Source organism: Ranitomeya imitator, chromosome 5 (assembly GCF_032444005.1).
Source record: "Ranitomeya imitator isolate aRanImi1 chromosome 5, aRanImi1.pri, whole genome shotgun sequence".
NCBI classification, from domain to species: Eukaryota; Metazoa; Chordata; class Amphibia; order Anura; family Dendrobatidae; genus Ranitomeya; species Ranitomeya imitator.
The window spans coordinates 12,937,593-12,963,605 of record NC_091286.1 but is presented as its reverse complement, the minus strand read 5'-3'; the positions used below and the strand labels follow the sequence as shown (position 1 = coordinate 12,963,605).

Sequence of the window (26,013 nt, the reverse complement as noted above, 5' to 3'; positions counted from 1 at the left end):
TCACCATATAGCGGACGTCTCTCCGGCCTGTGCTCCAGCGAGCGTCTGTCTGACATCACCATATAGCGGACGTCTCTCCGGCCTGTGTCCCAGCGAGCGTCTGTCTGACATCACCACATAGAGGACGTCTCTCCGGCCTGTGCCCCAGCGAGCGTCTGTCTGACATCACCATATAGCGGACGTCTCTCCGGCCTGTGCCCCAGCGAGCGTCTGTCTGACATCACCATATAGCGGACGTCTCTTCTCCCTGTGCTCCAGCGAGCGTCTGTCTGACATCACCATATAGAGGACGTCTCTTCTCCCTGTGCCCCAGCGAGCGTCTGTCTGACATCACCATATAGCGGACGTCTCTCCGGCCTGTGCTCCAGCGAGCGTCTTTCTGACATCACCATATAGCGGACGTCTCTTCTCCCTGTGCCCAAGCGAGCGTCTGTCTGACATCACCATATAGCGGACGTCTCTCCGGCCTGTGCCCCAGCGAGCGTCTGTCTGACATCACCATATAGCGGACGTCTATTCTCCCTGTGCCCCAGCGAGCGTTTGTCTGACATCACCATATAGCGGACGTCTATTCTCCCTGTGCTCCAGCGAGCGTTTGTCTGACATCACCATATAGCGGACGTCTCTCCGGCCTGTGCTCCAGCGAGCGTCTGTCTGACATCACCATATAGAGGACGTCTCTCCGGCCTGTGCCCCAGCGAGCGTCTGTCTGACATCACCATATAGCGGACGTCTATTCTCCCTGTGCTCCAGCGAGCGTTTGTCTGACATCACCATATAGAGGACGTCTCTCCGGCCTGTGCTCCAGCGAGCGTCTGTCTGACATCACCATATAGAGGACGTCTCTCCGGCCTGTGCCCCAGCGAGCGTCTGTCTGACATCACCATATAGCGGACGTCTCTTCTCCCTGTGCCCCAGCGAGCGTCTGTCTGACATCACCATATAGAGGACGTCTCTCCGGCCTGTGCTCCAGCGTCTGTCTGACATCATATAGAGGACGTCTCTCCGGCCTGTGCCCCAGCGAGCGTCTGTCTGACATCACCATATAGCGGACGTCTCTTCTCCCTGTGCCCCAGCGAGCGTCTGTCTGACATCACCATATAGAGGACGTCTCTCCGGCCTGTGCTCCAGCGAGCGTCTGTCTGACATCACCATATAGCGGACGTCTCTCCGGCCTGTGCTCCAGCGAGCGTCTGTCTGACATCACCATATAGCGGACGTCTCTCCGGCCTGTGTCCCAGCGAGCGTCTGTCTGACATCACCACATTGAGGACGTCTCTCCGGCCTGTGCCCCAGCGAGCGTCTGTCTGACATCACCATATAGCGGACGTCTCTCCGGCCTGTGCCCCAGCGAGCGTCTGTCTGACATCACCATATAGCGGACGTCTCTTCTCCCTGTGCCCCAGCGAGCGTCTGTCTGACATCACCATATAGCGGACGTCTCTCCGGCCTGTGCTCCAGCGAGCGTCTTTCTGACATCACCATATAGCGGACGTCTCTTCTCCCTGTGCCCAAGCGAGCGTCTGTCTGACATCACCATATAGCGGACGTCTCTCCGGCCTGTGCCCCAGCGAGCGTCTGTCTGACATCACCATATAGCGGACGTCTCTCCGGCCTGTGCCCCAGCGAGCGTCTGTCTGACATCACCATATAGCGGACGTCTCTCCGGCCTGTGCCCCAGCGGGCGTCTGTCTACATCACCATATAGCGGACGTCTCTCCGGCCTGTGCCCCAGCGAGCGTCTGTCTGACATCACCATATAGCGGACGTCTCTCCGGCCTGTGCCCCAGCGAGCGTCTGTCTGACATCATCATATAGCAGACGTCTCTCCGGCCTGTGCTCCATCGTCTGTCTGACATCACCATATAGCGGACGTCTCTCCGGCCTGTGCCCCAGCGAGCGTCTGTCTGACATCACCGTATAGCGGACGTCTCTCCGGCCTGTGCTCCAGCGAGCGTCTGTCTGGCATCACCATATAGCGGACGTCTCTTCTCCCTGTGCCCCAGCGAGCGTCTGTCTGACATCACCATATAGCGGACGTCTCTCCGGCCTGTGCCCCAGCGAGTGTCTGTCTGACATCACCATATAGCGGACGTCTCTCCGGCCTATGCTCCAGCGAGCGTCTGTCTGACATCACCATATAGCGGACGTCTCTCCGGCCTGTGCTCCAGCGAGCGTCTGTCTGACATCACCATATAGAGGACGTCTCTCCGGCCTGTGCTCCAGCGAGCGTCTGTCTGGCATCACCATATAGCGGACGTCTCTTCTCCCTGTGCCCCAGCGAGCGTCTGTCTGACATCACCATATAGCGGACGTCTCTCCGGCCTGTGCTCCAGCGAGCGTCTGTCTGACATCACCATATAGCGGACGTCTCTCCGGCCTGTGTCCCAGCGAGCGTCTGTCTGACATCACCACATAGAGGACGTCTCTCCGGCCTGTGCCCCAGCGAGCGTCTGTCTGACATCACCATATAGCGGACGTCTCTCCGGCCTGTGCCCCAGCGAGCGTCTGTCTGACATCACCATATAGCGGACGTCTCTTCTCCCTGTGCCCCAGCGAGCGTCTGTCTGACATCACCATATAGAGGACGTCTCTCCGGCCTGTGCTCCAGCGAGCGTCTGTCTGACATCACCATATAGCGGACGTCTCTCCGGCCTGTGCTCCAGCGAGCGTCTGTCTGACATCACCATATAGCGGACGTCTCTCCGGCCTGTGTCCCAGCGAGCGTCTGTCTGACATCACCACATAGAGGACGTCTCTCCGGCCTGTGCCCCAGCGAGCGTCTGTCTGACATCACCATATAGCGGACGTCTCTCCGGCCTGTGCCCCAGCGAGCGTCTGTCTGACATCACCATATAGCGGACGTCTCTTCTCCCTGTGCTCCAGCGAGCGTCTGTCTGACATCACCATATAGAGGACGTCTCTTCTCCCTGTGCCCCAGCGAGCGTCTGTCTGACATCACCATATAGCGGACGTCTCTCCGGCCTGTGCTCCAGCGAGCGTCTTTCTGACATCACCATATAGCGGACGTCTCTTCTCCCTGTGCCCAAGCGAGCGTCTGTCTGACATCACCATATAGCGGACGTCTCTCCGGCCTGTGCCCCAGCGAGCGTCTGTCTGACATCACCATATAGCGGACGTCTATTCTCCCTGTGCCCCAGCGAGCGTTTGTCTGACATCACCATATAGCGGACGTCTATTCTCCCTGTGCTCCAGCGAGCGTTTGTCTGACATCACCATATAGCGGACGTCTCTCCGGCCTGTGCTCCAGCGAGCGTCTGTCTGACATCACCATATAGAGGACGTCTCTCCGGCCTGTGCCCCAGCGAGCGTCTGTCTGACATCACCATATAGCGGACGTCTATTCTCCCTGTGCTCCAGCGAGCGTTTGTCTGACATCACCATATAGAGGACGTCTCTCCGGCCTGTGCTCCAGCGAGCGTCTGTCTGACATCACCATATAGAGGACGTCTCTCCGGCCTGTGCCCCAGCGAGCGTCTGTCTGACATCACCATATAGCGGACGTCTCTTCTCCCTGTGCCCCAGCGAGCGTCTGTCTGACATCACCATATAGAGGACGTCTCTCCGGCCTGTGCTCCAGCGAGCGTCTGTCTGACATCACCATATAGCGGACGTCTCTCCGGCCTGTGCTCCAGCGAGCGTCTGTCTGACATCACCATATAGCGGACGTCTCTCCGGCCTGTGTCCCAGCGAGCGTCTGTCTGACATCACCACATTGAGGACGTCTCTCCGGCCTGTGCCCCAGCGAGCGTCTGTCTGACATCACCATATAGCGGACGTCTCTCCGGCCTGTGCCCCAGCGAGCGTCTGTCTGACATCACCATATAGCGGACGTCTCTTCTCCCTGTGCCCCAGCGAGCGTCTGTCTGACATCACCATATAGCGGACGTCTCTCCGGCCTCTGCCCCAGCGAGCGTCTGTCTGGCATCACCATATAGCGGACGTCTCTCCGGCCTGTGCTCCAGCGAGCGTCTTTCTGACATCACCATATAGCGGACGTCTCTCCGGCCTCTGCCCCAGCGAGCGTCTGTCTGGCATCACCATATAGAGGACGTCTCTCCGGCCTCTGCCCCAGCGAGCGTCTGTCTGGCATCACCATATAGAGGACGTCTCTCCGGCCTGTGCTCCAGCGAGCGTCTTTCTGACATCACCATATAGCGGACGTCTCTTCTCCCTGTGCCCAAGCGAGCGTCTGTCTGACATCACCATATAGCGGACGTCTCTCCGGCCTGTGCCCCAGCGAGCGTCTGTCTGACATCACCATATAGCGGACGTCTATTCTCCCTGTGCCCCAGCGAGCGTTTGTCTGACATCACCATATAGCGGACGTCTATTCTTCCTGTGCTCCAGCGAGCGTCTGTCTGACATCACCATATAGCGGACGTCTCTCCGGCCTGTGCCCCAGCGAGCGTCTGTCTGACATCACCATATAGCGGACGTCTATTCTCCCTGTGCCCCAGCGAGCGTTTGTCTGACATCACCATATAGCGGACGTCTATTCTCCCTGTGCTCCAGCGAGCGTTTGTCTGACATCACCATATAGCGGACGTCTCTCCGGCCTGTGCCCCAGCGTCTGTCTGACATCACCATATAGAGGACGTCTCTCCGGCCTGTGCCCCAGCGAGCGTCTGTCTGACATCACCATATAGCGGACGTCTATTCTCCCTGTGCTCCAGCGAGCGTCTGTCTGACATCACCATATAGAGGACGTCTCTCCGGCCTGTGCCCCAGCGAGCGTCTGTCTGACATCACCATATAGCGGACGTCTCTTCTCCCTGTGCCCCAGCGAGCGTCTGTCTGACATCACCATATAGAGGACGTCTCTCCGGCCTGTGCTCCAGCGAGCGTCTGTCTGACATCACCATATAGCGGACGTCTCTCCGGCCTGTGCTCCAGCGAGCGTCTGTCTGACATCACCATATAGCGGACGTCTCTCCGGCCTGTGTCCCAGCGAGCGTCTGTCTGACATCACCACATTGAGGACGTCTCTCCGGCCTGTGCCCCAGCGAGCGTCTGTCTGACATCACCATATAGCGGACGTCTCTCCGGCCTGTGCCCCAGCGAGCGTCTGTCTGACATCACCATATAGCGGACGTCTCTTCTCCCTGTGCCCCAGCGAGCGTCTGTCTGACATCACCATATAGCGGACGTCTCTCCGGCCTGTGCTCCAGCGAGCGTCTTTCTGACATCACCATATAGCGGACGTCTCTTCTCCCTGTGCCCAAGCGAGCGTCTGTCTGACATCACCATATAGCGGACGTCTCTCCGGCCTGTGCCCCAGCGAGCGTCTGTCTGACATCACCATATAGCGGACGTCTATTCTCCCTGTGCCCCAGCGAGCGTTTGTCTGACATCACCATATAGCGGACGTCTCTCCGGCCTGTGCTCCAGCGAGCGTCTGTCTGACATCACCATATAGCGGACGTCTCTCCGGCCTGTGCTCCAGCGAGCGTCTGTCTGACATCACCATATAGCGGACGTCTCTCCGGCCTGCGCTCCAGCGTCTGTCTGACATCACCATATAGCGGATGTCTCTCCGGCCTGTGCTCCAGCGAGCGTCTGTCTGACATCACCATATAGCGGACGTCTCTTCTCCCTGTGCCCCAGCGAGCGTCTGTCTGACATCACCATATAGCGGACGTCTCTCCGGCCTGTGCTCCAGCGAGCGTCTGTCTGACATCACCATATAGCGGACGTCTCTCCGGCCTGTGTCCCAGCGAGCGTCTGTCTGACATCACCACATAGAGGACGTCTCTCCGGCCTGTGCCCCAGCGAGCGTCTGTCTGACATCACCATATAGAGGACGTCTCTCCGGCCTGTGCCCCAGCGAGCGTCTGTCTGACATCACCATATAGCGGACGTCTCTCCGGCCTGTGCTCCAGCGAGCGTCTGTCTGACATCACCATATAGCGGACGTCTCTTCTCCCTGTGCTCCAGCGAGCGTCTGTCTGACATCACCATATAGCGGACGTCTCTCCGGCCTGTGCTCCAGCGAGCGTCTGTCTGACATCACCATATAGCGGACGTCTCTTCTCCCTGTACTCCAGCGAGCGTCTGTCTGACATCACCATATAGCGGACGTCTATTCTCCCTGTGCCCCAGCGAGCGTCTGTCTGACATCACCATATAGCGGACGTCTCTCCGGCCTCTGCCCCAGCGAGTGTCTGTCTGACATCACCATATAGCGGACGTCTCTCCGGCCTCTGCCCCAGCGAGCGTCTGTCTGACATCACCATATAGCGGACGTCTCTCCGGCCTCTGCCCCAGCGAGTGTCTGTCTGACATCACCATATAGTGGACGTCTCTCCGGCCTGTGCCCCAGCGAGCGTCTATCTGACATCACCATATAGCGGACGTCTCTCCGGCCTGTGCTCCAGCGAGCGTCTGTCTGACATCACCATATAGCGGACGTCTCTCCGGCCTGTGCCCCAGCGAGCGTCTGTCTGACATCACCATATAGCGGACGTCTCTCCGGCCTGTGCCCCAGCGAGCGTCTGTCTGACATCATCATATATCAGACGTCTCTCCGGCCTGTGCTCCATCGTCTGTCTGACATCACCATATAGTGGACGTCTCTCCGGCCTCTGCCCCAGCGAGTGTCTGTCTGACATCACCATATAGCGGACGTCTCTCTGGCCTCTGCCCCAGCGAGTGTCTGTCTGACATCACCATATAGCGGACGTCTCTCCGGCCTGTGCTCCAGCGAGCGTCTGTCTGGCATCACCATATAGCGGACGTCTCTTCTCCTTGTGCCCCAGCGAGCGTCTGTCTGACATCACCATATAGCGGACGTCTCTCCGGCCTGTGCCCCAGCGAGTGTCTGTCTGACATCACCACATAGAGGACGTCTCTCCGGCCTGTGCCCCAGCGAGCGTCTGTCTGACATCACCATATAGCGGACGTCTCTCCGGCCTGTGCTCCAGCGAGCGTCTGTCTGGCATCACCATTTAGCGGACGTCTCTTCTCCCTGTGCCCCAGCGAGCGTCTGTCTGACATCACCATATAGCGGACGTCTCTCCGGCCTGTGCTTCAGCGAGCGTCTGTCTGGCATCATATAGCGGACGTCTCTCCGGCCTGTGCTCCAGCAAGCGTCTGTCTGACATCACCATATAGCGGACGTCTCTCCGGCCTGTGCTCCAGCGAGCGTCTGTCTGACATCACCATATAGCGGACGTCTCTTCTCCCTGTGCCCCAGCGAGCGTCTGTCTGACATCACCATATAGCGGACGTCTCTCCGGCCTGTGCCCCAGCGAGCGTCTGTCTGACATCACCATATAGCGGACGTCTCTCCGGCCTGTGCTCCAGCGAGCGTCTGTCTGACATCATATAGCGGACGTCTCTCCGGCCTGTGCTCCAGCGAGCGTCTGTCTGACATCACCATATAGCGGACGTCTCTCCGGCCTGTGCCTCAGCGAGCGTCTGTCTGACATCACCATATAGCGGACGTCTCTCCGGCCTGTGCCCCAGCGAGCGTCTGTCTGGCATCATATAGCGGACGTCTCTCCGGCCTGTGCTCCAGTGAGCGTCTGTCTGAAATTACCATATAGAGGACGTCTCTCCGGCCTGTGCTCCAGCGAGCATCTGTCTGACATCACCGTATAGCGGACGTCTCTCCGGCCTGTGCCCCAGCGAGCGTCTGTCTGACATCACCATATAGAGGACGTCTCTCTGGCCTGTGCTCCAGCGAGCGTCTGTCTGACATCACCATATAGAGGACGTCTCTCTGGCCTGTGCTCCAGCGAGCGACTGTCTGACATCACCATATAGAGGACATCTCTCCGGCCTGTGCTCCAGCGAGCGTCTGTCTGACATCATATAGCGGACGTCTCTCCGGCCTGTGCTCCAGCGGGCGTCTGTCTGACATCACCATATAGCGGACGTCTCTTCTCCCTGTGCCCCAGCGAGCGTCTGTCTGACATCACCATATAGCGGACGTCTCTCCGGCCTGTGCCCCAGCGAGCGTCTGTCTGACATCACCATATAGAGGACGTCTCTTCTCCCTGTGCCCCAGCGAGCGTCTGTCTGACATCACCATATAGCGGACGTCTCTCCGGCCTGTGCCCCAGCGAGCGTCTGTCTGACATCACCATATAGAGGACGTCTCTTCTCCCTGTGCCCCAGCGAGCGTCTGTCTGACATCACCATATAGCGGACGTCTCTCCGGCCTGTGCTCCAGCGCGCATCTGTCTGACATCACCATATAGCGGGCGTCTCTCCGGCCTGTGCTCCAGCGAGCGTCTGTCTGACATCACCATATATCGGACGTCTCTCCGGCCTGTGCCCCAGCGAGCATCTGTCTGACATCATATAGCGGACGTCTCTCCGGCCTGTGCCCCAGCGAGCGTCTGTCTGACATCACCGTATAGAGGACGTCTCTCCGGCCTGTGCTCCAGCGAGCGTCTGTCTGACATCATCATATAGAGGACGTCTCTCCGGCCTGTGCCCCAGCGGGCGTCTGTCTGACATCACCATATAGCGGACGTCTCTCCGGCCTGTGCCCCAGCGAGCGTCTGTCTGACATCACCATATAGCGGACGTCTCTCCGGCCTGTGCCCCAGCGAGCGTCTGTCTGACATTACCATATAGCGGACGTCTCTCCGGCCTGTGCCCCAGCGAGCGTCTGTCTGACATCACCATATAGCGGACGTCTATTCTCCCTGTGCCCCAGCGAGCATCTGTCTGACATCACCATATAGCGGACGTCTCTCCGGCCTGTGCCCCAGCGAGCGTCTGTCTGACATCACCATATAGCGGACGTCTCTCCGGCCTGTGCCCCAGCGAGCGTCTGTCTGATATCACCATATAGCGGACGTCTCTCCGGCCTGTGCCCCAGCGAGCGTCTGTCTGGCATCATATAGCGGACGTCTCTCCGGCCTGTGCCCCAGCGAGCGTCTGTCTGACATCACCATATAGCGGACGTCTCTCCGGCCTGTGCTCCAGCGAGCGTCTGTCTGACATCATATAGCGGACGTCTCTCCGGCCTGTGCTCCAGCGAGCGTCTGTCTGACATCACCATATAGCGGACGTCTCTCCGGCCTGTGCTCCAGCGAGCGTCTGTCTGACATCACCGTATAGAAGACGTCTCTCCGGCCTGTGCCCCAGCGAGCGTCTGTCTGACATCACCATATAGAGGACGTCTCTCCGGCCTGTGCCCCAGCGAGCGTCTGTCTGACATCACCATATAGCGGACGTCTCTCCGGCCTGTGCTCCAGCGAGCGTCTGTCTGACATCACCATATAGCGGACGTCTCTCTGGCCTGTGCTCCAGCGAGCGTCTGTCTGACATCACCATATAGCGGACGTCTCTCCGGCCTGTGCTCCAGCGAGCGTCTGACATCACCATATAGCGGACGTCTCTCCGGCCTGTGCTCCATCGTCTGTCTGACATCACCATATAGAGGACGTCTCTCCGGCCTGTGCTCCAGCGAGCGTCTGTCTGACATCACCATATAGCGGACGTCTCTCCGGCCTGTGCCCCAGCGAGCGTCTGTCTGATATCACCATATAGCGGACGTCTCTCCGGCCTGTGCCCCAGCGAGCGTCTGTCTGACATCACCATATAGCGGACGTCTCTCCGGCCTGTGCTCCAGCGAGCGTCTGTCTGACATCACCATATAGCGGATGTCTCTCCGGCCTGTGCCCCAGCGAGCGTCTGTCTGATATCACCATATAGCGGACGTCTCTCCGGCCTGTGCCCCAGCGAGCGTCTGTCTGACATCACCATATAGCGGACGTCTCTCCGGCCTGTGCCCCAGCGAGCGTCTGTCTGACATCACCATATAGCGGACGTCTCTCCGGCCTGTGCCCCAGCGAGCGTCTGTCTGACATCATCATATAGCGGACGTCTCTCCGGCCTGTGCTCCAGCGAGCGTCTGTCTGGCATCACCATATAGCGGATGTCTCTCCGGCCTGTGCTCCAGCGAGTGTCTGTCTGACATCACCATATAGCGGACGTCTCTCCGGCCTGTGCCCCAGCGAGCGTCTGTCTGACATCATCATATAGAGGACGTCTCTCCGGCCTGTGCCCCAGCGAGCGTCTGTCTGACATCACCGTATAGAGGACGTCTCTCCGGCCTGTGCTCCAGCGAGCGTCTGTCTGACATCACCATATAGCGGACGTCTCTCCGGCCTGTGCCCCAGCGAGCGTCTGTCTGACATCATCATATAGAGGACGTCTCTCCGGCCTGTGCCTCAGCGAGCGTCTGTCTGACATCACCGTATAGAGGACGTCTCTCCGGCCTGTGCCCCAGCGAGCGTCTGTCTGACATCACCGTATAGAGGACGTCTCTCCGGCCTGTGCTCCAGCGAGCGTCTGTCTGACATCACCGTATAGCGGACATCTCTCCGGCCTGTGCCCCAGCGAGCGTCTGTCTGGCATCACCATATAGAGGACGTCTCTCCGGCCTGTGCTCCAGCGAGCGTCTGTCTGACATCACCATATAGCGGACGTCTCTCCGGCCTGTGCCCCAGCGTCTGTCTGACATCACCATATAGCGGACGTCTCTCCGGCCTGTGCCCCAGCGAGCGTCTGTCTGACATCACCATATAGCAGACGTCTCTCCGGCCTGTGCCCCAGCGAGCGTCTGTCTGACATCATCATATAGCGGACGTCTCTCCGGCCTGTGCCCCAGCGAGCGTCTGTCTGACATCACCATATAGCGGACGTCTATTCTCCCTGTGCCCCAGCGAGCGTCTGTCTGACATCACCATATAGCGGACGTCTCTCCGGCCTGTGCCCCAGCGAGCGTCTGTCTGACATCATATAGAGGACGTCTCTTCTCCCTGTGCTCCAGCGAGCGTCTGTCTGGCATCATATAGCGGACGTCTCTCCGGCCTGTGCTCCAGCGAGCGTCTGTCTGACATCACCATATAGCGGACGTCTCTCCGGCCTGTGCCCCAGCGAGCGTCTGTCTGACATCACCATATAGCGGACGTCTCTCCGGCCTGTGCTCCAGCGAGCGTCTGTCTGACATCATATAGCGGACGTCTCTCCGGCCTGTGCTCCAGCGGGCGTCTGTCTGACATCACCATATAGCGGACGTCTCTTTTCCCTGTGCCCCAGCGAGCGTCTGTCTGACATCACCATATAGCGGACGTCTCTCCGGCCTGTGCCCCAGCGAGCGTCTGTCTGACATCACCATATAGAGGACGTCTCTTCTCCCTGTGCCCCAGCGAGCGTCTGTCTGACATCACCATATAGCGGACGTCTCTCCGGCCTGTGCTCCAGCGCGCATCTGTCTGACATCACCATATAGCGGACGTCTCTCCGGCCTGTGCTCCAGCGAGCGTCTGTCTGACATCACCATATAGCGGATGTCTCTCCGGCCTGTGCCCCAGCGAGCGTCTGTCTGACATCACCATATAGCGGGCGTCTCTCCGGCCTGTGCTCCAGCGAGCGTCTGTCTGGCATCACCATATAGCGGACGTCTCTTCTCCCTGTGCCCCAGCGCGCATCTGTCTGACATCACCATATAGCGGGCGTCTCTCCGGCCTGTGCTCCAGCGAGCGTCTGTCTGACATCACCACATAGAGGACGTCTCTCCGGCCTGTGCCCCAGCGAGCGTCTGTCTGGCATCATATAGCGGACGTCTCTCCGGCCTGTGCTCCAGTGAGCGTCTGTCTGAAATTACCATATAGAGGACGTCTCTCCGGCCTGTGCTCCAGCGAGCGTCTGTCTGACATCACCATATAGCGGACGTCTCTCCGGCCTGTGCCTCAGCGTCTGTCTGACATCACCATATAGCGGACGTCTCTCCGGCCTGTGCTCCAGCGAGCGTCTGTCTGACATCATATAGCGGACGTCTCTCCGGCCTGTGCCCCAGCGAGCGTCTGTCTGATATCACCATATAGCGGACGTCTCTCCGGCCTGTGCTCAGCGAGCGTCTGTCTGACATCATATAGCGGACGTCTCTCCGGCCTGTGCCCCAGCGAGCGTCTGTCTGACATCACCGTATAGAGGACGTCTCTCCGGCCTGTGCTCCAGCGAGCGTCTGTCTGACATCATCATATAGAGGACGTCTCTCCGGCCTGTGCTCCAGCGAGCGTCTGTCTGACATCACCATATAGCGGACGTCTCTCCGGCCTGTGCCCCAGCGAGCGTCTGTCTGACATCACCATATAGCGGACGTCTATTCTCCCTGTGCCCCAGCGAGCATCTGTCTGACATCACCATATAGCGGACGTCTCTCCGGCCTGTGCCCCAGCGAGCGTCTGTCTGACATCACCATATAGCGGACGTCTCTCCGGCCTGTGCTCCAGCGAGCGTCTGTCTGACATCACCATATAGCGGACGTCTCTCCGGCCTGTGCCCCAGCGAGCGTCTGTCTGACATCACCATATAGCGGACGTCTCTCCGGCCTGTGCCCCAGCGAGCGTCTGTCTGGCATCATATAGCGGACGTCTCTCCGGCCTGTGCTCCAGCGAGCGTCTGTCTGACATCACCATATAGCGGACGTCTCTCCGGCCTGTGCCCCAGCGAGCGTCTGTCTGGCATCATATAGCGGACGTCTCTCCGGCCTGTGCCCCAGCGAGCGTCTGTCTGACATCACCATATAGCGGACGTCTCTCCGGCCTGTGCTCCAGCGAGCGTCTGTCTGACATCACCATATAGCGGACGTCTCTCCGGCCTGTGCCCCAGCGAGCGTCTGTCTGATATCACCATATAGCGGACGTCTCTCCGGCCTGTGCTCCAGCGAGCGTCTGTCTGACATCACCATATAGCGGATGTCTCTCCGGCCTGTGCCCCAGAGAGCGTCTGTCTGATATCACCATATAGCGGACGTCTCTCCGGCCTGTGCCCCAGCGAGCGTCTGTCTGACATCACCATATAGCGGACGTCTCTCCGGCCTGTGCCCCAGCGAGCGTCTGTCTGACATCACCATATAGCGGACGTCTCTCCGGCCTGTGCCCCAGCGAGCGTCTGTCTGACATCATCATATAGCGGACGTCTCTCCGGCCTGTGCTCCAGCGAGCGTCTGTCTGGCATCACCATATAGCGGATGTCTCTCCGGCCTGTGCTCCAGCGAGTGTCTGTCTGACATCACCATATAGCGGACGTCTCTCCGGCCTGTGCCCCAGCGAGCGTCTGTCTGACATCATCATATAGAGGACGTCTCTCCGGCCTGTGCCCCAGCGAGCGTCTGTCTGACATCACCGTATAGAGGACGTCTCTCCGGCCTGTGCTCCAGCGAGCGTCTGTCTGACATCACCGTATAGCGGACATCTCTCCGGCCTGTGCCCCAGCGAGCGTCTGTCTGACATCACCATATAGCGGACGTCTCTCCGGCCTGTGCTCCAGCGAGCGTCTGTCTGACATCACCATATAGCGGACGTCTCTCCGGCCTGTGCCCCAGCGTCTGTCTGACATCACCATATAGCGGACGTCTCTCCGGCCTGTGCCCCAGCGAGCGTCTGTCTGACATCACCATATAGCAGACGTCTCTCCGGCCTGTGCCCCAGCGAGCGTCTGTCTGACATCATCATATAGCGGACGTCTCTCCGGCCTGTGCCCCAGCGAGCGTCTGTCTGACATCACCATATAGTGGACGTCTATTCTCCCTGTGCCCCAGCGAGCGTCTGTCTGACATCACCATATAGCGGACGTCTCTCCGTCTGTGCCCCAGCGAGCGTCTGTCTGACATCATATAGAGGACGTCTCTTCTCCCTGTGCTCCAGCGAGCGTCTGTCTGGCATCATATAGCGGACGTCTCTCCGGCCTGTGCTCCAGCGAGCGTCTGTCTGACATCACCATATAGCGGACGTCTCTCCGGCCTGTGCCCCAGCGAGCATCTGTCTGACATCACCATATAGCGGACGTCTCTCCGGCCTGTGCTCCAGCGAGCGTCTGTCTGACATCACCATATAGCGGACGTCTCTCCGGACTGTGCTCCAGCGAGCGTCTGTCTGACATCACCGTATAGAAGACGTCTCTCCGGCCTGTGCCCCAGCGAGCGTCTGTCTGACATCACCATATAGAGGACGTCTCTCCGGCCTGTGCCCCAGCGAGCGTCTGTCTGACATCACCATATAGCGGACGTCTCTCCGGCCTGTGCTCCAGCGAGCGTCTGTCTGACATCACCATATAGCGGACGTCTCTCCGGCCTGTGCTCCAGCGAGCGTCTGTCTGACATCACCATATAGCGGACGTCTCTCCGTCCTGTGCTCCAGCGAGCGTCTGACATCACCATATAGCGGACGTCTCTCCGGCCTGTGCTCCATCGTCTGTCTGACATCACCATATAGAGGACGTCTCTCCGGCCTGTGCTCCAGCGAGCGTCTGTCTGACATCACCGTATAGCGGACGTCTCTCCGGCCTGTGCCCCAGCGAGCGTCTGTCTGATATCACCATATAGCGGACGTCTCTCCGGCCTGTGCCCCAGCGAGCGTCTGTCTGACATCACCATATAGCGGACGTCTCTCCGGCCTGTGCTCCATCGTCTGTCTGACATCACCATATAGAGGACGTCTCTCCGGCCTGTGCTCCAGCGAGCGTCTGTCTGACATCACCATATAGCGGACGTCTCTCCGGCCTGTGCCCCAGCGAGCGTCTGTCTGATATCACCATATAGCGGACGTCTCTCCGGCCTGTGCCCCAGCGAGCGTCTGTCTGACATCACCATATAGCGGACGTCTCTCCGGCCTGTGCTCCAGCGAGCGTCTGTCTGACATCACCATATAGCGGATGTCTCTCCGGCCTGTGCCCCAGCGAGCGTCTGTCTGATATCACCATATAGCGGACGTCTCTCCGGCCTGTGCCCCAGCGAGCGTCTGTCTGACATCACCATATAGCGGACGTCTCTCCGGCCTGTGCCCCAGCGAGCGTCTGTCTGACATCACCATATAGCGGACGTCTCTCCGGCCTGTGCCCCAGCGAGCGTCTGTCTGACATCATCATATAGCGGACGTCTCTCCGGCCTGTGCTCCAGCGAGCGTCTGTCTGGCATCACCATATAGCGGATGTCTCTCCGGCCTGTGCTCCAGAGAGCGTCTGTCTGACATCATCATATAGAGGACGTCTCTCCGGCCTGTGCCCCAGCGAGCGTCTGTCTGACATCATCATATAGAGGACGTCTCTCCGGCCTGTGCCCCAGCGAGCGTCTGACATCACCGTATAGCGGACGTCTCTCCGGCCTGTGCTCCAGCGAGCGTCTGTCTGACATCACCGTATAGAGGACGTCTCTCCGGCCTGTGCTCCAGCGAGCGTCTGTCTGACATCACCGTATAGCGGACATCTCTCCGGCCTGTGCCCCAGCGAGCGTCTGTCTGACATCACCATATAGCGGACGTCTCTCCGGCCTGTGCTCCAGCGAGCGTCTGTCTGACATCACCATATAGCGGACGTCTCTCCGGCCTGTGCCCCAGCGTCTGTCTGACATCACCATATAGCGGACGTCTCTCCGGCCTGTGCCCCAGCGAGCGTCTGTCTGACATCACCATATAGCGGACGTCTCTCCGGCCTGTGCCCCAGCGAGCGTCTGTCTGACATCATCATATAGCGGACGTCTCTCCGGCCTGTGCCCCAGCGAGCGTCTGTCTGACATCACCATATAGCGGACGTCTATTCTCCCTGTGCCCCAACGAGCGTCTGTCTGACATCACCATATAGCGGACGTCTCTCCGGCCTGTGCCCCAGCGAGCGTCTGTCTGACATCATATAGAGGACGTCTCTTCTCCCTGTGCTCCAGCGAGCGTCTGTCTGGCATCACCATATAGCGGACGTCTCTCCGGCCTGTGCCCCAGCGAGCGTCTGTCTGACATCACCATATAGCGGACGTCTCTCCGGCCTGTGCCCCAGCGTCTGTCTGACATCACCATATAGCGGACGTCTCTCCGGCCTGTGCCCCAGCGAGCGTCTGTCTGACATCACCATATAGCGGACGTCTCTCCGGCCTGTGCCCCAGCGAGCGTCTGTCTGACATCACCATATAGCGGACGTCTCTCCGGCCTGTGCCCCAGCGAGCGTCTGTCTGACATCATCATATAGCGGACGTCTCTCCGGCCTGTGCCCCAGCGAGTGTCTGTCTGACATCACCATATAGCGGACGTCTATTCTCCCTGTGCCCCAACGAGCGTCTGTCTGACATCACCATATAGCGGACGTCTCTCCGGCCTGTGCCCCAGCGAGCGTCTGTCTGACATCATATAGAGGACGTCTCTTCTCCCTGTGCTCCAGCGAGCGTCTGTCTGGCATCACCATATAGCGGACGTCTCTCCGGCCTGTGCCCCAGCGAGTGTCTGTCTGACATCACCATATAGCGGACGTCTCTCCGGCCTGTGCCCCAGCGTCTGTCTGACATCACCATATAGCGGACGTCTCTCCGGCCTGTGCCCCAGCGAGCATCTGTCTGACATCACCATATAGCGGACGTCTCTCCGGCCTGTGCCCCAGCGAGCGTCTGTCTGACATCATCATATAGCGGACGTCTCTCCGGCCTGTGCCCCAGCGAGCGTCTGTCTGACATCACCATATAGCGGACGTCTATTCTCCCTGTGCCCCAGCGAGCGTCTGTCTGACATCACCATATAGCGGACGTCTCTCCGGCCTGTGCCCCAGCGAGCGTCTGTCTGACATCATCATAAAGAGGACGTCTCTCCGGCCTGTGCCCCAGCGAGCGTCTGTCTGACATCACCGTATAGAGGACGTCTCTCCGGCCTGTGCTCCAGCGAGCGTCTGTCTGACATCACCGTATAGCGGACATCTCTCCGGCCTGTGCTCCAGCGAGCGTCTGTCTGACATCACCGTATAGAGGACGTCTCTCCGGCCTGTGCCCCAGCGAGCGTCTGTCTGACATCACCATATAGCGGACGTTTCTCCGGCCTGTGCTCCAGCGAGCGTCTGTCTGGCATCATATAGCGGACGTCTCTCCGGCCTGTGCTCCAGCGAGCGTCTGTCTGACATCATCATATAGCGGACGTCTCTCCGGCCTGTGCTCCAGCGAGCGTCTGTCTGACATCATTATATAGCGGACGTCTCTCCGGCCTGTGCTCCAGCGAGCGTCTGTCTGACATCACCATATAGCAGACGTCTCTCCGGCCTGTGCTCCAGCGAGTGTCTGTCTGACATCATATAGCGGACGTCTCTCCGGCCTGTGCTCCAGCGAGCGTCTGTCTGACATCACCATATAGCGGACGTCTCTCCGGCCTGTGCCCCAGCGAGCGTCTGTCTGACATCACCATATAGCGGACGTCTCTCCGGCCTGTGCTACAGCGAGCGTCTGTCTGACATCATATAGCGGACGTCTCTCCGGCCTGTGCTCCAGCGAGCGTCTGTCTGACATCACCATATAGCGGACGTCTCTCCGGCCTGTGCTCCAGCGAGTGTCTGTCTGACATCACCATATAGAGGACGTCTCTCCGGCCTGTGCCCCAGCGAGCGTCTGTCTGGCATCACCATATAGCGGACGTCTCTCCGGCCTGTGCCCCAGCAAGCGTCTGTCTGATATCACCATATAGCGGACGTCTCTCCGGCCTGTGCTCCAGCGAGCGTCTGTCTGACATCACCATATAGAGGACGTCTCTCCTGCCTGTGCCCCAGCAAGCGTCTGTCTGACATCACCATATAGAGGACGTCTCTCCGGCCTGTGCTCCAGCGTCTGTCTGGCATCACCATATAGAGGACGTCTCTCCGGCCTGTGCTCCAGCGAGCGTCTGTCTGACATCACCATATAGCGGACGTCTCTCCGGCCTGTGCTCCAGCGTCTGTCTGGCATCACCATATAGAGGACGTCTCTCCGGCCTGTGCTCCAGCGAGCGTCTGTCTGACATCACCATATAGCGGACGTCTCTCCGGCCTGTGCTCCAGCGTCTGTCTGGCATCACCATATAGAGGATGTCTCTCCGGCCTGTGCTCCAGCGAGCGTCTGTCTGACATCACCATATAGCGGACGTCTCTCCGGCCTGTGCCCCAGCGAGCGTCTGTCTGATATCACCATATAGCGGACGTCTCTCCGGCCTGTGCTCCAGCGAGCGTCTGTCTGACATCACCATATAGCGGACGTCTCTCCGGCCTGTGCTCCAGCGTCTGTCTGACATCATATAGCGGACGTCTCTCCGGCCTGTGCCCCAGCGAGCGTCTGTCTGACATCATATAGCGGACGTCTCTCCGGCCTGTGCCCCAGCGAGCGTCTGTCTGACATCACCATATAGCGGACGTCTCTCCGGCCTGTGCTCCCGCGAGCGTCTATCTGACATCACCATATAGCGGACGTCTCTCCGGCCTGTGCTCCCGCGAGCGTCTGTCTGACATCACCATATAGAGGACGTCTCTCCGGCCTGTGCTCCAGCGAGCGTCTGTCTGACATCACCATATAGAGGACGTCTCTCCGGCCTGTGCCCCAGCGTCTGTCTGACATCACCATATAGCGGATGTCTCTCCGGCCTGTGCTCCAGCGAGCGTCTGTCTGACATCACCATATAGCGGATGTCTCTCCGGCCTGTGCTCCAGCGAGCGTCTGTCTGACATCACCATATAGCGGACGTCTCTCCGGCCTGTGCCCCAGCGAGCGTCTGTCTGACATCACCATATAGCGGACGTCTCTCCGGCCTGTGCCCCAGCGAGCGTCTGTCTGACATCACCGTATAGAGGACGTCTCTCCGGCCTGTGCTCCAGCGAGCGTCTGTATGACATCATATAGCGGACGTCTCTCCGGCCTGTGCTCCAGCGAGCGTCTGTCTGACATCACCATATAGCGGACGTCTCTCCGGCCTGTGCTCCAGCGTCTGTCTGACATCATATAGCGGACGTCTCTCCGGCCTGTGCCCCAGCGAGCGTCTGTCTGACATCACCATATAGAGGACGTCTCTCCGGCCTGTGCTCCAGCGAGTGTCTGTCTGGCATCACCAGCGTCTGTCACTCCTGTGATGATGGAGTGGGAAAGAAATGTGTCTCTCTTGCCAGGAGACAGCCGTGCAGGGTTCTTGTAGAGCTGGATGGCAGCCTGCGGGGGGCGCTGATGTCCTGCCAGTGATTGGGTGCAGTTGCTCCTCCATCACAATTTAATTGTAAGGCTACTTTCACACTGGCGTTTTTTTTAATACGTCGCAATGCGTCGTTTAGGGGAAAAACGCATCCTGCAAAGTTGTTTGCAGGATGCGTTTTTGCCCCATAGAGTAACATTACCGACGCATTACGACGTATTGACACACGTCGCAACCATCGTGCGACGGTTGCGCCGTATTGTGGCGGACCGCCGGGAGCAAAAAACGTTAAATGTAACGTTTTTTGCTGCCGACGGACCGCTTTTTCCGACCACGCCCGCCCCCACCTCCCCGCACCTCACAATGGGGCAGCGGATGCGCCGGAGAAATGCATCCGCTGCACCCGTTGTGTGGCGCATCAAACACTAGCGTCGGAATCTCAGCCCGACGCAATGCGACAGGCCGAATCCGACGCTAGTGTGAAAGTAGCCTAATTTAAGGGATTTTCTGAACCCTTAAATGTTACAAATGAGCACAATTTGCTAAATTCTTGCAGACCCTCTGCCTCCCGATCTTGCACATTTTGACCCTTCATTCTCCTTCTCTCTTTGTAGATTCGCTGAAGCCAAATCTCTGGGAAAAGACATGAATGACGTGAGACAGCGCATCAGTGAGTACATGGGGGGTGGAGTACACCGTACCCCGATATCTGACCAGTGTCACATGGGGCAGATCCATTCAGCGTGTGCGAATGTCTGTAACTTCCTTTATGGACAACTTGCTCCAATACCTATAGATGTGATCATCCTGAACCTCCTGGTGGATGTAGAGGCCGCCACTTACCTGCTCCATAGGGAAAAGGCAAAGTACGTCCATTTCCACAGCTCTGTGTGATAGTGTAGGCTCAGTCTGTGCAGGGGCTGTCAGTGGGAGGAAGAGCGGCTGTCGGAGGGTGGGAGAAGAGCTGCTGCCGGAGGGTGGGAGAAGAGCTGCTGTCGGAGGGTGGGAGAAGAGCGGCTGTCAGAGGGTGGGAGAAGAGCGGCTGTCAGAGGGTGGGAGAAGAGCGGCTGCCGGTGGGTGGGAGAAGAGCGGCTGCCGGAGGGTGGGAGAAGAGCGGCTGTCAGAGGGTGGGAGAAGAGCGGCTGTCAGAGGGTGGGAGAAGAGCGGCTGCCGGTGGGTGGGAGAAGAGCGGCTGCCGGAGGGTGGGAGAAGAGCGGCTGCCGGAGGGTGGGAGAAGAGCTGCTGCTGGACGGAGGGAGAAGATTGGCTGCCGGAGGGTGGGAGAAGAACGGCTGCCGGAGGGTGGGAAAAGAGCGGCTGCCGGAAGGAGGGAGAATAGCGGCAGCCGGAAGGTGGGAGAAGATTGGCTGCTGGAGGGTGGGAGAAGAGCGGCTGCTGGGAGGTGGGAGAAGAGCTGCTGTCGGAGGGTGGGAGAAGAGCGGCTGTCGGAGGGTGGGAGAAGAGTGGCTGCTGGAAGGTGGGAGAAGAGCGGCTGCCGGAAGGTGGGAGAAGAGCGGCTGCCGGAAGGAGGGATAAGAGTGGCTGTCGGAGGGTGAGAGAAAAGCTGCTGCCGGAAGGTGGGAGAAAAGCGGCTGCTGGAAGGAGGGAGAAGAGCGGCTGCCAGAAGGGGGAGAGAAGAGCTGCTGCTAGGGGAGAGAGAAGAGCGGCTGCCGGAGGGTGGGACAAGAGCGGCTGTCAGAGGGTGGGAGAAGAGTGGCTGCTGGAAGGAAGGAGAAGAGTGGCTGTCGGAGGGTGGGAAAAAAGCGGCTGCCAGAAGGGGGAGAGAAGAGCGGCTGCCACAAGGGGGAGAGAAGAGCGGCTGCCAGAAGGGGGAGAGAAGAGGGGCTGCCAGAAGGGGGAGAGAAGAGCGGCTGCCAGAAGGGGGAGAGAAAAGCAGCTGCCAGAGGGGGAGAGAAGAGCGGCTGCCAGAGGGGGAGTGAAGAGTGGCTGCAGGAGGGTGGGAGAAGAGCGGCTGTCAGAGGGTGGGAGAAGAGCTGCTGCCAGAAGGGGTGAGATGAGCGGCTGCCAGGGAGGGCGAGGAGCGGCTCTTGTTGGCCAGTCCCATGGGTTTTGGTTTTCTGATGATGCACGTAGCACAGAGACCACACCTGGAGATAGTCTAGTTAATAGGGAGGATGGGGTGATGGTATAGGGGCTGTAAGGGATCGGAGAGAAAAGTGCCCAGTGCCATAGAAGCCGTGGACCATAGCTGCAGGGAGTGGATGTTTTCACCCCGACTATAATAATCTGTGCATGTGTAATAACATTGTGAATTAATCTGCAGTGAGTGTGAACACGCTGCAGTGTAAAGCATGGGGGGCAGAGAAGCAGCTTCTGATAAAACGCGACATACAGCAGGTTCCATATTCCGGACCATTGGCTTGTGGCCTTCATGGCTGACTTCTGGGCTGTTTTTGTGGTGCCTGCTGGGAGTTGTCCTCCTTTCTATAGACGTACAGATGTAGGACAGGATTAATTCATTTAGCTCTCAAAGGGGAAAAACGTATTTAAAGTGCAAAATTTTCCTCCTTCCTTATAAAAATGGAGACGATTGTGCTGAATCTGGGAGTTCTCGTGTGATGAAAGGAAGAATGTTCCTTGGTGCGGCCAGCTGGCGTCCCTGTGCATTAGTCACCACGCCCGGTGCCAGCGATTGTGTGCAAACCTTGTTTATCCAGTTACATCCCAATAAATTAGACTTTGTGTTCGGAGATGGCCGCTCGGAGCTCGCCCCTGTCTGATACACTGTGATATATGGACCCTGTGTAAGACTGAGCGGTGACAGATCTCCATCCAAGAGCGCCATTGTCAGGGCCTGGAGGCAGCGCTCGTCCCCGGATTACTTCCCACATTGCTAGGATTCGCTGCTATGTCTGGAGCTTCGTTTCATGACACCAGTAGAAAACAAAAATGGGCGATAATTGAAGGGCTTGTCATATGAGGGGCCTTGTTCTGCCACATGTGTTCTGCCATATTGGCGTCATCCAGTAACACAGAAGCTCCACAGATCAAGAACAGCCCTTCACCTCCGCTCAGCCCTTCCCCTCCACTCAGTCCTTAACTTCATATTTAGCCTGTAAGGTTACTGGGCTTCAGAGTGTTATAAAGACGGGATGATGAGACGTGTAGTCCAGTGCGCCATCAAAGAGGCAGGAAGTCGCCAACTTCTCGAGGAGGAGTGACAGAGGGGGAAAGGAGTCTGATGAAGGGGATGGTGGCGAACAGAGGAGCCTGGAGGAGGAGGACAGAGGATCCTTGAGGAGGATCCTGGAGGAGGGACAGAGGAGCCTGGAGGAGGGACAGAGGAGTCTGGAGAAGGGGGACAGAGGAGCCTGGAGGAGGAGGACAGAGGAGCCTGGAGAAGGAGGATGGCGGGGGACAGAGGAGCCTGGAGGAGGAGGGACAGAGGAGTCTGCAGAAGGGGGACAGAGGAGCCTGGAGAAGGAGGAGGAGTGACAGAGGAGGACAGGAGTCTGAGGAGGGGGATGGCGGGAACAGAGGAGTCTGGAGGAGGAGGACAGAGGAGCCTGGAGGAGGAGGGACAGAGGAGTCTGGAGGAGGGGGACAGAGGAGTCTGGAGGAGGAGGAGCGGTGGGAGCGTGGAGGAGGAGGAGTGAGGGGTCTGGAGGAGGATAATCAACGGGAGTGTGGAGGAGAAGAGACAGTGGAGAGTGGAGGAGCTGCAACAGGGGAGTGTGGAGGAGGAGCGACAGGATTCTGCAGGAAGAGGAGCAACAAATGAATGGAGGAGGGGAGACGGATGTGTGGAGGTGGGGGGACAGGGGAATGTGGAAGAGGGGGAAGGCAATGTGGCAGAGGAGGACAGGGGTGTGTGAAGGAGGAGGCGGGATGGGAGTGTGGAGGAGCAGGAGGAGGGACAGGGGAGAGTGGTAAAGCAAGAGGAGGGATGAGGAGCGTGGTAGAGCAAGGGGAGGGACAGGGGAGTGTGGTGGAGCAAGAGGAGGGACAGGAGTGTGGTGGAGCAAGAGGAGGGACAGGAGTGTGGTGGAGCAAGAGGAGGGACAAGAGTGTGGTGGAGCAAGAGGAGGGACAGGGGAGTGTGGTGGAGCAAGAGGAGGGACAGGGGATTGTGGTGAAGCAAGAGGAGGGACAGGGGAGCGTGGTGGAGCAAGAGAAGGGACAGGGGAGCATTGTGGAGCAGGAGGAGGGACAGGTGAGCGTGGAGGAGGAGGAACTGGGGGGCGTGGTGGAGGAGGGACAGGGGAGCGTGGTGGAGCAAGAGGAGGGACCGGGGAGCGTGATGGAGCAAGGGGAGGGACAGGGGAGCGTGGTAAAGCAAGAGGAGGGATGGGGAGCGTGGTGGAGCAAGAGGAGGGACAGGGGAGTGTGGTGGAGCAAGAGGAGGGACAGGGGAGCATGGTGGAGGAAGAGGAGGGATGGGGAGCGTGGTGGAGCAAGAGGAGGGACAGGGGAGTGTGGTGGAGCAAGAGGAGGGACAGGGGAGCATGGTGGAGGAAGAGGAGGGATGGGAAGCGTGGTGGAGCAAGAGGAGAGACAGGGGAGCGTGGTGGAGCAAGAGGAGGGACAGGGGAGCGTGGTGGAGCAAGAGGAGGGACGGGGAGCGTGGTGAAGCAAGAGGAGGGACGGAGCGTGGTAAAGCAAGAGGAGGGATGGGGTGTGGTGGAGCAAGATGAGGGACAGACGGGAGTGTGGTGGAGCAAGAGGAGGGACAGACGGGAGTGTGGTGGAGCAAGAGGAGGGACAGAGAGGGGAGTGTGGTGGAGCAAGAGGAGGGGCAGGGGAGTGTGGTGAAGCAAGAGGAGGGAGAGGGGAGTGTGGTGGAGCAAGAGGCAGGGCGGGAGTGTGGTGGAGCAAGAGGAGGAACAGGGGAGCGTGGTGGAGCAAGAGGAGGGACCGGGGAGTGTGTGGTGGAGCTAGAGGAGGGACAGGGGAGCGTGGTGGAGCAAGAGGAGGGACAGGGGAGCGTGGTGGAGCAACAGGAGGGACGGGGAGCGTGATGGAGCAAGAGGAGCGACGGGAGTGTGGAGGAGCAGGAGGAGGGACAGGGTAGCGTGGAGGAGCAGGAGGAGGGACAGCGGAGCGTGGAGGAGCAGGAGGAGGGACAGCGGAGCGTGGAGGAGGAGGGACAGGGGAGCCTGGAGGAGGAGCAGGGGAGCGTGGAGGAACAGGAGTAGGGACTGGGGAGTGTGGAGGAGGAGGGACAGGGGAGCGTGGAGGAGCAGGAGGAGGGACAAGGGAGCGTGGTGGAGCAAGAGGAGGGACAGGGGAGTGTGGTGGGGCAAGAGGAGGGACAGGGGAGGGTGATGGAGAAAGAGGAGGGACGGGAGCGTGGTAGAGCAAGAGGAGGGATGGGGAGTGTGGTGGAGCAAGAGGAGGGACAGGGTTAGCGTGGTGGAGCAAGAGGAGGGATGGGGAGTGTGGTGGAGCAAGAGGAGGGACGGGGAGCGTGGTGGAGCAAGAGGAGGGACAGGGGAGCGTGGAGGAGCAGGAGGAGGGACAGGGGAGCGTGGAGGAGCAGGAGGAGGGACAGGGGAGCGTGGAGGAGCAGGAGGAAGGACAGGGGAGCGTGGAGGAGCAGGAGGAGGGACAGGGGAGCGTGGAGGAGCAGGAGGAGGGACAGGGGAGCGTGGAGGAGCAGGAGAAGACAGGGGAGCGTGCAGGAGCAGGAGGAGGGACAGGGGAGCACGGAGGAGTAGGAGGAGGGACAGGGGAGCGTGGAGGAGCAGGAGGAGGGACAGCGAAGCGTGGAGGAGCAGGAGGAGGGGCAGCGGAGTGTGGAGGAGGAGGGACAAGGGAGCGTGGAGGAGGGACAGGAGCGTGGAGGGACAGGGGAGCGTGGAAGAGCAGGAAGAGGGACAGGGGAGCGTGGAGGAGCAGGAGGAGGGTCAAGGGAGCGTGGTGGAGCAAGAGGAGGGACAGGGGAGTGTGGTGGGGCAAGAGGAGGGACAAGAGGGGGATGGAGCAAGAGGAGGGACAGGGGAGCGTGGTAAAGCAAGTGGAGGGATGGGGAGCGTGGTGGAGCAAGAGGAGGGACGGGGAGCGTGGTGGAGCAAGAGGAGGGACAGGGGAGCGTGGTGGAGCAAGAGGAGGGACAGGAGAGCGTGGAGGAGCAGGAGGAGGGACAGGGGAGCGTGGAGGAGCAGGAGGAGGGACAGTGGAGCGTGGAAGAGCAGGAGGAGGGGCAGCGGAGCGTGGAGGAGGAGGGACAGGGGAGCGTGGAGGAGGGACAGGAGCATGGAGGAGCAGGAGGAGGGACAAGGGAGCATGGTGGAGCAAGAGGAGGGACAGGGGAGCGTGGTGGAGCAAGAGGAGGGATGGGGAGCGTGGTGGAGCAAGAGGAGGGACAGGGGAGTGTGGTGGAGCAAGAGGAGGGACAGGGGAGCATGGTGGAGGAAGAGGAGGGATAGGGAGCGTGGTGGAGCAAGAGGAGGGACAGGGGAGTGTAGTGGAGCAAGAGGAGGGACAGGGGAGCATGGTGGAGGAAGAGGAGGGATGGGAAGCGTGGTGGAGCAAGAGGAGGGACACGGGAGCGTGGTGGAGCAAGAGGAGGGACGGGGAGCGTGGTGAAGCAAGAGGAGGGACGGAGCGTGGTAAAGCAAGAGGAGGGATGGGGGTGTGGTGGAGCAAGAGGAGGGACAGACGGGAGTGTGGTGGAGCAAGAGGAGGGACAGAGAGGGGAGTGTGGTGGAGCAAGAGGAGGGGCAGGGGAGTGTGGTGGAGCAAGAGGAGGGAGAGGGGAGTGTGGTGGAGCAAGAGGCAGGGCGGGAGTGTGGTGGAGCAAGAGGAGGGAGAGGGGAGTGTGGTGGAGCAAGAGGCAGGGCGGGAGTGTGGTGGAGCAAGAGGAGGGACTGGGGAGTGTGGTGGAGCTAGAGGAGGGACAGGGGAGCGTGGTGGAGCAAGAGGAGGGACGGGGAGCGTGGTGAAGCAAGAGGAGGGACGGAGCGTGGTAAAGCAAGAGGAGGGATGGGGGTGTGGTGGAGCAAGAGGAGGGACAGACGGGAGTGTGGTGGAGCAAGAGGAGGGACAGAGAGGGGAGTGTGGTGGAGCAAGAGGAGGGGCAGGGGAGTGTGGTGGAGCAAGAGGAGGGAGAGGGGAG

The 26,013-nt window shown here is 59.7% G+C and overlaps 1 protein-coding gene across 1 annotated transcript in view; it reads left to right on the top strand.

The window, feature by feature from the left end:
* The window catches only part of KIF6 (kinesin family member 6), a 236,775-nt gene that overhangs the window by 146,122 nt on the left and 64,640 nt on the right, over positions 1-26,013 (top strand). Inside the window, exon 15 of the mRNA XM_069768316.1 lies at positions 19,550-19,605. Coding sequence (XP_069624417.1) covers positions 19,550-19,605 — 56 coding nt within the window. The remainder of the gene's footprint in view (positions 1-19,549; positions 19,606-26,013) is intronic.